This window comes from Nicotiana sylvestris, chromosome 2 (assembly GCF_000393655.2).
Source record: "Nicotiana sylvestris chromosome 2, ASM39365v2, whole genome shotgun sequence".
Lineage (NCBI taxonomy): Eukaryota > Viridiplantae > Streptophyta > Magnoliopsida > Solanales > Solanaceae > Nicotiana > Nicotiana sylvestris.
This window is the reverse complement of record NC_091058.1, coordinates 124,350,587-124,361,414: the sequence shown is the minus strand read 5'-3', so window position 1 is coordinate 124,361,414 and position 10,828 is coordinate 124,350,587. Positions and strand designations below refer to the sequence as shown.

At 39.0% G+C, this 10,828-nt stretch overlaps 1 protein-coding gene across 1 annotated transcript; it reads right to left on the bottom strand.

Moving 5' to 3' along the window:
• Positions 1-1,102: 1,102 nt before the first annotated feature.
• Positions 1,103-10,571, bottom strand: LOC138885536 (uncharacterized). Its single transcript, XM_070166494.1, has 2 exons — positions 10,211-10,571; positions 1,103-1,179 (listed from the first exon to the last, which is right to left on the bottom strand). Exons 1-2 carry the CDS (start codon positions 10,569-10,571, stop codon positions 1,103-1,105), a joined length of 438 nt encoding a protein of 145 aa, XP_070022595.1.
• Positions 10,572-10,828: the final 257 nt, after the last annotated feature.

Here is a 10,828-nt window from a genome sequence, read left to right as displayed (position 1 = left end):
CGGGTCCTCACACTTGTTAAGTTGAACTCAGCCAAAAGCTTTATCGTTAGAACTATGTTAACGGTCAACTTTGCTTGTTCTAGAACTTTAAATTGAATAATATTTGCTAAACTACTTGAATCAACTAACACATTTGTTTTTAAAATTTAAAACATTTAAAGATATTACCAGAGCATCATTTTGTGGTAAAAAAGTCTATCTGTGTCTTCATCTTTTAAAATGATTTCTTCATCTTCTCATATCCTCTTCCCATGAGTGACTTATATCTTCGTCTTTCTCGCATCCAGAATTGTCACTCCCATTTGGAATCTACCAAAAATCATGTTTATTTTGGAAGACCCTGCCAATTTTACCGGTTCTATTGTATCACGACCTTTACCATATTTACTCTTAACCTTGTCACTCAAGAACTCTCTTAGATGATCATTCTTCAACAACATTGCTGCCTCTTCCTAATGTTGGCAGTCCCCATTTCTATGACGATATTTACCATGGAATTTACACCACAAATTAGGATCTCTCTAATTGGGGTCCAATCAAATTGATTTTGAGAAACTTGCTTCCTTTATGTTTCTCATGGAAGTAACAAACTCCACCAAGCTAATATTAAAATTGTATTCTGATAATCGGGGATAGATTGAATCCTAAGACCCGGATGGCTCTTTATCTTACAAAGTTCTTATACTTCAGAGCACGATCAGTCCTTATGTACGGTCTGGATCTTTCCAACAACTGATAGCTTTTAATTCCATGCCCATATCATATCTGTGTACTGCCCTTTTGTTTGAAACATATGATTGAAAACGGCTCCTAGATGGCCTCCGGACCCTTATAGATAATCACAATTTAGAACTTTGAAAGACACCGAAGAACCCATATGATCATGTTCAATCTTAATTTTGGATTCATAATGATTATGGACATCAAACCATGTGGTTTCTTGGAATTCCAACAAACTCTCTTTCAACTTCCTTGAGGAATCAAAGCTTAAAGGTCTGAGACCCTTCGTAAATGCTTTCACCACCCATTCATTCGGTACTAGCGACAATAACATTCTCTCCTTTTGGAACCAGATCACGAACTCTCCTAACAATTCTGAGTCTCATTGCATAATTCTGAATATATCTGGTTTCCTAGCTTGGACTTTTCTTGCTACAGTGTGAGCTTTGATAAAAGAATCTGCAAGAATTTTAAAAGAATTCATTGAGTGTTCAAAAGTGAATACCATGTTAGTCTCCTTTCATTAGGGTTTTGCCAAATGTCTTTAGCATAACTAACATCTCATGTGAAGCCAAATCATTTTCCTTTATAGTTGTGGTGTAGGTTGTAATATGTTCTTGTAGATCTAATGTTCCATCATACTTCAGAATATTCGGAATCTTACATCTCTTTAGGATCAACTCCGAAGACGCAGTAGGTTTGAACGACAACTATATATATTTCATTGATTCCGGGCCCTTCAGGACTGGATGTATCCTTGTGATCTGATTGAACCGAGCATGAAATTCCTTAGCTTTCTAACCCATCCAAGCATTTATTTCTCTCATGAACCTCATGAGCTTGGTATTGAAAGGATCATTTGCATTTTTCTTTAATTTCTAGATCTACTACTTGTAGCACCTGTTTGATTGTTGTTTGATCTAAACTCACCTTTGGTAACGATGTTACCGATTTTTGGTGTTGTTTGATTTACAAGCATGCCAGGAGGGGCTCGAGCTCAACTATTTTAATTATTTGAAGTCACCGATAACACTTGTTAAAGCTCGGTCATTGTTCGGTCCTGTCTCGGGAGATGATTCATAATTTTTTGTTATTGGGCTCTCAAAACGTTTATCGGACATGAGCTCGTCATCCAAATCATCAAAAGTGGGACTCCTCGCACGTTGTGTCGAGTATTCCTTTTCACCTGGCTCGAAGTTGATTCATGTAATGCCCCGAGCCTGGGGGCGAGACCGGAACCTGGTGCCTCATCTATTGTTGCATACCAACTTGCGACTCAAGGGAACTCTAGACATATAATGTCATATTTTGGCCAGGGGCCACATTGCAAGACAATTTGCAAAGAAAAATATAAAGTTGAATGGAAACTAACGCTGACTAAATGTCAAGATAAAGCTGGGCCGGCAAGGCCGTTATAACTACTACAACTGACATGCCAACAAAATATACATACAGAGCCTACAAGCCCAACATACTACACTAACTAACATGATATATCTACAAGCCTCAACTGATGGATGTATTGTGATCGGAACATGGCCTCGACCTACCCATAACCTATATACATATACACACAAAACTTCTAGACTCGGCAACTCCGAACGGTGTAGAGCTTATGGATAAAGCTGAACTCGGGAAATACCTACTGAGGAGGTCTACCTGTCTGTCTGTCTGAACCTGCACGCATGAAATGCAGCGTCCCCAGAAAAAGGGATGTTAGTACGAAATAATGTACCGAGTATGCAAAGCAGTAATATAACTAAAAGCTGAAACTAAACTAATAATATAATAGCTGGAAACTGGGAGTCAAAGATAATTTGTAGCTATGCTCACCTGCTGATACTGGCTCAATTCTTTCAATGAAGTAAGTAAAATAGTTGTCCGGTCTTATAAGGCTCATAACTGCTCTACCATAGTAGGCTCGCCCATAAGCACTCGGACATACTAGGCTCTGTATCTCAGCCAACTAGGCTCGCTCATAGGTGCTCGGGCACAATAAGCTTGGTATATAACTTACCATCTGATTTGAGGTTGCCTAATAGGGGTCTGCCCATCGATTATTGTTCGATGGTAATGAAAATATTGCAATACTGTACATATAGACTCTCTGCTCTCTTGACTAAAAAAAGAAAATACTCAATTGAATATGAAGTCCCGATAAGGAGGATATTTAACTTACAAGACTCGGAAAATATACGTAGATTCCGGGGTATGAATCTTTATTTATGCCTCGTTATCAAACTCATGTATTTATGAGATCACGCCAAAATGAAGAAAGGGCTTAGGCTTAACATACCTGGAGTAGGAAAAAATTCGTATGATATTCTTGGAAAAGGTTGCACTGTACTCCCTTAGAATCGCAAAATTTTACGTTGCTAAGGTTTTAATAGTTCTCGTTGAAATTTTTTTGGTTGCAAGAAGTTTTGTTGAAAACTTGTAGGAATTTCTAACGTTCTGATTGTTGGAATTTTGTAGGAATTTTTGTAAGAAATTTCATTGCTAAGATGCCAAATCTCCCATATGATTGTAGTTTTTGTTATATTGAAAATGTTAGAAATGAAGTATTGTGTAACCAACACATTAGTTTGCCACCTAATGAAAAATGACTAAGAGTGATGTCTTTAGGAAGTGGCTTGCTGCCACGTAGGGGTGTGGAAAATTTTAATCTTATCTCATAACCAATTAATTAATTAGGTATTATTTTGTTACCTGGTAATTAACTAATTACCCGCATAATTAAAAGTTGTCTCAACTTACTAAATTCTACATATACACATTATACATAATACTATCATGGTCATATGGTACCTTGTATGGTACTAGTCCATAAATATCGGGTACTATCGCTCGGCCCATATTTTATCCCAAATTGATAACCTTCAATGAAACTCTTTTTCTTCTATTTGCTTACCTTCTCTCCTTCACGAATTTACTCATCATGTGTTTGAAATTGCATAATGTCTATAATCTCAAGAAAATCTCATCCCTAAATCTACGTCAATTAACTAAAGATGAAACTTTAACGTACGAAAAATGTGAGATGTAACAATTCATTTCCGTCAGTATGGGTTTCTCTCGTTAAGTCATCATGTTGAGCCCCCTCATGTAAATTATCCACATGTTCGTTGTTATTGTTAGCACCATTGTTGAGCAAGTTGTTGACATTATTATTTGTCATAACTAGAGTATGCATAAAATAGAAAAAATATTTAAAGAATGTTACTATAAGATAAAGAGATCAGAGTAACCACAATTGTCTATTCCCTACAGCCAGCACCAAACTGTTTACCCATAAAAAAGTAAAGTTGAACTTGTAACGTGGTTTATAGACATGTGAATTAAGTTGACATGATTAATAGGATGATACATGAAATAAAATAAAGATAATTAAATAAAGAACAAGTTTGGAATTCAAGTTGATTCCATCAGAACAATAAAACAAATCTTAATAGTAATTGTATAGAGCATTGTAAGAATGAGAGAAGAATATGAGCCTTTGTAATACAAGTCTTTGGTTTCCATCAATGACTACAAATGTTTTTATTTATAGTTAAATTTGAGGAGACAAAATCCTCAAATCATGCTCTTCTTAAAGACGTATAAACCCCTCTTAATAGTTTTATAATGTTTAAGAATAAATGCTATTATTTTCCGTAGCGGCTACTCCTTTAATGTTGTCTTCTCCAACCGGCGTCTTGCTTTCAAACTCTCTTTCCCGACCTCTCTACCTTTGAAATTTATACAAAACAGACACATGCTTATCAGATATCAACTATTTGCTAACTCGTCTCCACCCTATCATCACTGCCACGTGTCTACTTGAGTAGCGTACACATGTAAACTTCAAATTTTACCCAATACAATAACGTGCTATTATTGAGAGGTTTGACTGGATATCTATAAATAGCTAAGTGTGTGGCACATTTAGTACTGTATACTAAGTTGAGATCATATGAAAACTCATAAACTTCAAATTCTAGATCTGCTTTGACACCAGACACGTGCAATTATTGCCGGTAGATAATCTTTTGTTAAGTGCCACGCTCATACACACATAGCCGCTTTGGTGCACACGTACTAATTTATTTAGTTATACCTATATGCATACACATGTTGGAATTAAAAGATTGGCGAATGGGAAATTGAGGGAAGAAGTGTGAAGGGAAAGTGAGCTCCCTTATGCTTTGGAAAACGCAATTGTTACTCATTGGTGGTGGAAAGAAAAGGGAATGTGCTTATATTGAAAAAGGAATTCCCTTCGTCATCTTCGTTCGCTCGGCTTTGGCTTCAACTTTGACTTCGGCTTCGGATTCATGTTCGGATTTGAATTTGGTCAAAGATCGATTGATTGACTAATCTTTTTGGACAAAATTTCTTCGAATTAATGCATTTAATTAATTAACGAAAAGTCAACCCGGAATAACCTAGGACCCGCGACGCGATGCGACTCGGTCCGTTTCTTTCCTGGATTATTTTAAATTTATTTTTCTGAAATATTTTAAACGGGAATCATTCCATCCTATTCCAACAGCCATGGCTATTGCTGAAAGGTTGCAAACTTTTCCAAAAAAGTGAAAAAATGGCTATAAATATGCCTTGACCCCAGAATCTTTTCTTACGAAGTTTTTCTGAACTTCTTCTCCTTCTTCTACACAATTAAATTCCGGTGTGGTTTACATCCTTCAATTGGTTTGTTGTTTCACTGGCGTTTTTGGTACCAATATTCTTGTGACATAAATTTTTCTATCATAGAAGGATAATATTCTAACACCTTGTGTAACAACCCGATCGGTCATTTTGAGCTCTAGCATGTCGTTTAGTGGTTTGAGACCCTGAGTAGCTTCACTTGATGTATTATGACTTGTATGTATGGTCAGAATTGGATTTCGGGAAGTTCAGAGTGGAATCAGATGGAATATTCTAATTTCATAAGCTTTAAGTTGGAAGAGTTGACTAAGGTTTGACTTTTGAGTAAACGACCTTAGAATCGGGATTTGAAGGTTTCAACAGGTTTGTATGATTATTTCGGACTTGGAATTGAAGTTATTTGGGATGTTTGACCAGGAGTGGACTTTTGATATTGGGGTCGAATTCTAATTCTAGAAGTGGGAGTCGGTGCATAATGTCAATTATGACTTGCCTATGAAGTTTGAGGTTAATCGGACTTGATTTGATAGGTTTCGACGTTGAATGTAGAAGTTTGAAGTTCTAAAGTTTAATAAGCTTGCATTGGGGTGAGATTCTTGGTTTTAATGTTGTTTGGTATGATTTGAAGGCTCAACTATGTCTATATTGTGTTTTAGGACTTGTTGGTGGGTTTGGTTGAGGTCACGAGGGCCTCGGGTTTGTTTCGGATTGCTATAGATCAAGTTTAGGCTTGGGAGAAAAGATGAAGCAACTGGTGTTTGGAGCAATCGCACCTGCGTGAAAAGGGTCGCAGGTGCTAGTCCGTAGGTGCTGCGTTGTAGCCAAAAAAGCGATTATTGGACTGAGCTGGGGTGGCCGCAGATGCGAGAAAATTTCCGCAGCTGCAAGCCCGCAGATGCGAAGGGCGTCCGCAAAAATAGAAAATTAGAGGGGTAGTTGGGTCACAAAAGCGGAAGATATTCACACGTGGGGGAGCGCACGAGCGTGTGATGGATTGCAGAAGGGTCTCGCATGAGCAGAAATGGTCCGCAGAAGCGGATTTGCGTGGCTTGAAGGGGACCGTACCAGTGATGGATTTTTTCGCAGGTACGAAAGGTCGGCTGGGCAGATTGTTTTAAAATTAAGTTTTTGCTCATTTCAATCATTTTCCCTCTTGGTTTGGCGATTTTTGAGGAGCTTCAAGTGGAGGTTTTCATCATCTATGACAAGTTAAGTTATTCCCACCTATTTTAAGTTAAATACATGGATTATATAAAGATTTAAGCATGAGAATTTGTAGAAATTGAGATTTTGGTAGTAAACCTAGAAATTTGTATTTTTGTATTTTGACCAAAATTTTGGAAGTGGAATTAAGAATAATTATATATTTGAGTTTGGGGTGTTATGGGTAATGATTATCTTTGAAAATATTTGGAATCCAGGTACGTGAGTCCGAGGGGTAACTTTATTGACCTTTCAAGCGGAGTTGGGAATTTGTTTTAAGTAATTTATTACGAGTTTTGGAGTACATTTTTATTAGTTTGCACATTGTTTGACTAGTTTTGGAGCGATGGGCATCGGGTGGAGTTGTTAGAGAGGCTTTAGGGTCGGTTATAGATCTTTGGAACGAGGTAAGTCTCATGTCTAACTCTGTGAGAGGGAAAACTACTCCTAGGTGATGTATTTGATATGTGTTACTTGTTGCGAGGGATATGTACGCACGAGGTGACGAGAGTCCGTACTTAGTTAGATTCATGTTATTGTCTGGGTATACTTATGTTCACACCATGCTATACTTGTACTATAGGGGTTATTTTTGCTTGTTCAATTGTTTTATTTCACTTTACAACTTGAGACTATACTTGCTATTGTAGAGATTTGACGAGTTTCATGATTAGAAGCGAAATAATTGTGTTCCTCTTTCGTATTTCTCCTGCGCTATGCATTTTCATTGAAAGGTTTTCCTTAAAATCATAACTCACAGGTTTATTCGTAAGTGGGGTCAAGGACCCGTTAAAGCATCTTATTCTAATGGGATCGGGTCGTTCGCCTCGGTAGGATTATGTACCACACTCTCTTGGGAGCGGACCATTCGTCTTGGTAGTATAATAGATGCATCTATGGTTCGTGTCATTCAGCCCTCGGCAGTGCACAAATTATGATGGGATCGAGTCGTACGCCTCGGCATTTCTATCAAATACTCTCATGGAATCGTGCGTAATATTTGACAAGAATTCAGTGTATCTATGAGTCATCCTGATTGGAATGATGATGACCCATCTGGTGAGGTCCATTTTATATATATGCTAAGGTTGAGGAGGTAATTACTAATGGACAGATTGAGTCTATTATAGATAGGAGGATTGTATCACGTATTTACACTTATTTACTTCGTTTGTTTACTTTGCCCCATATATTTTTACTTCTTATTATAACTATCTTATTGGATCACTAGTAAGTGTTGATGTCGACTACTCATCGCTACTTCTCTGGGGTGAGGCTAAATACTTACTGGGTGAGTATTGATTTACGTACTCATGCTACACATACTGCATATTTTTGTGCAGGTACATATATGTCAGGTGGTCTTTTGGGCGTAGAGGCACGACTATTACGGGGACTTATCGTAAGCTGTATTTCATGTTACAATTTGCAGCCTGCAGAGTCTCCATCAGAGTTATTTATATTCTCTTGTCTAATTTGTATTCCAGAAATATGTTGTATTTTATTGTATTTCCTAGTTGAGGCTTATGCACTTGTGACACCGGGTTTTGGGGGTGCTTACGGGTTGTTTATTGTTGTAGTTGTGAAATTATTATCATTTACCCTATAAATTCAATTTCTTACTATTTAATGATAAAATTATGAATTCAAAAATATTAAAATGATTAATTTAGTTAATCATTGAATGTCGGCTTGCCTAACTGATAGGCGCCATCATGACCTTTAGTGGATTTTGGGTCGTGACAGCTTGGTATCGGAGCGTTAGGTTCATTTAGGTCTCACTAGTCATGAGCAAGTCTAGTAGAGTCTTGCGGATTAGTACGGAGATGTCTGTACTTATCTTCGAGCAGCTACATGGCTGTTAGGAGCAATTCCCTTTATTGATTCCTCATCGTGCGATTTGATTCCTTTAAGGCTTATGCCTTTATATCCTTCATACTCATCCTTATACGATGTTCAGCACTCATGGCAATTGGTCATCGAGGAGTTGTAGTGGTACTACGGACGTGAGCAGGATGTTTCTCCCTATGCATTCGAGCAAATCATTACTGTCTTCTTGCTGAAGGATGTTCTATCATTTCGGCTTAGTAGCTGGGTTTTCAATAGTTTCGAGGTTGCGTGCAGATTGCTATGATGCTTAGACGTGTTATCGCACATTATTGGTGCATTGATAGGGTGCTTGTCTATGTGTCGAGGTAGTGAATGGCTTGAAATGAGGATTTCTCGGTGCTTGATTTAGGGGTTCATCATTTAAATCTGGTGGAGGAAAGACAATCAGTCTATGAATGCTCAGGCTTTGGTTGATGAAGTAGCGAGACTTGATATTCCCCAGTGTGGTAGAATTTTATTTTGATGCGGTGTCGTCGTTCTTGTTGGAACACATTAATGTTTGCTAGTGTTATGGTCTTCTTTGATTTTTGTTTGGCCTTCGGGCAGGGTGTTGTGAATGGTGCCTGAGGAGCGGTTTTCAGAGATAGCAGTGTGTAGCAGGTCAGAACAGAATTGGTATTTCTAATATTTATGGCTAGCGAAAGATGATCTTCTAGGAGGTTTAGAGTTAGTAGTGACTCATTTGTTTAGGTGCTACAAGTATGGATTTGATTTGGTGCAATATTTGGGTAGTGAAGTATGAGGAAGGGCATGGCGAGGGGTGTATTGCAGTGGTTGAATTACTAGCATGACAAGTATGAAAAGCGTAAACAGAGGAGTTTCCTAAAGGAGAGGGTTTAACCAAAGTGAGAGAGTGGCAGTGTAGCATATGGGTTCTGTGGTAGGGTATCCACACGTCTTGAGGATAGTTTAGAGCAATTTGGGAATTCATGGTGGATAGTGACTAGGTCCAACAACAACAACAACAACAACATCCTAGTATAATCTCACAAGTGGGGTCTGGGGAGGGTAATATGTACGCAGACCTTACCCCTACCCCGAGGGGCAGAGAGGTTGTTTCCAGGAGACCCTCGGCTCAAGAGAGCAATAAGAGACAATATATTAGTACTATCAATAGACTCATAGTAAATAACATAAAATACATAACATAAAATAAAAAAATAACAACAGTATAAGAAATATAGGAAATACGAAAAGGATGTAAGGTATACTAATATCCAACAGATACAGCCCTGCATCAGTAGCTGGTCAGTAGCATCCTAAGTCTAACTCCTAAATGGCTAGTCTCCCTCTAGTGCACTGTAGTAATATTCACAAACTTCCCCCTAACCTACAACCTTAATGCTCAACCTCCACAATTTCCTGTCAAGGGCCACGTCCTCAGAAATCCTAAGTCGTGTCATGTCCTGCCTGATCACCTCCCCCTAATACTTCTTAGGTCTCCCTCTACCTCTCCTCGTGCCCACCACAGCCAGTCGCTCACACCTACTCACTGGTGCATCAGTGCTCCTCCTCTGAATGTGCCTGAACCATCTGAGTCTTGCTTCCCACATCTTGTCCTCCATGGGGGTCACGCCCACCTTCTCTCGAATATTTTCATTCCTAATCTTGTCCATCCTTGTATTCCCGCACATCCACCTCAGCATCCTCATATCTGCTACTTTCATCTTCTGGGTGTGTGAATTTTTAACCGGACAACACTCGGTCCCATACAACATAGCAGGCCTAACCACTACTCTATAAAACTTACCTTTTAGTAACGGTGGAACTTTCTTGTCATATAAGACTCCCGTTTCTAACCTCCACTTCATCCACCCCACCCCTATACGATGTGTGACACCCTCATCGATCTCCCCGGTCCCCTGAATAACTGACCCAAGGTACTTGAAACTATCCCTCTTAGGGATGACTTGAGAGTCGAGCCTCACTTCCACTCCTGCTTTCGTCGGCTTGGCCCCAAATTTGCACTCAAGGTATTCCGTCTTCGTCCTGCTCATCCTGAAACCTTTAGACTCAAGGGCGTGTCTCCAAACCTCCAGCCTCTCGTTGACACCGCGTCGTGTCTTGTTAATTAGGACTATGTCATCAGCAAATAGCATGCACCATGGCATCCATCACCAGGGCAAATAGGAAAGGGCTAACCCTTGGTGCAACCCTGTAACAACCGGAAAATGGTCGGAGTCGCCTCCTACTGTCCTAACCCGAGTCTTAGCTCCATCATACATATCTTTAATCACCCTAATGTAGTCAACCGGGACCATTTTAATCTCTAGGCATCTCTATAGGACCTCCCTAGGAACCCTGTCGTATGCTTTCTCTAGATCGATAAACACCATGTGGAGATCCTTCTTCTTATCCCTGTATTGTT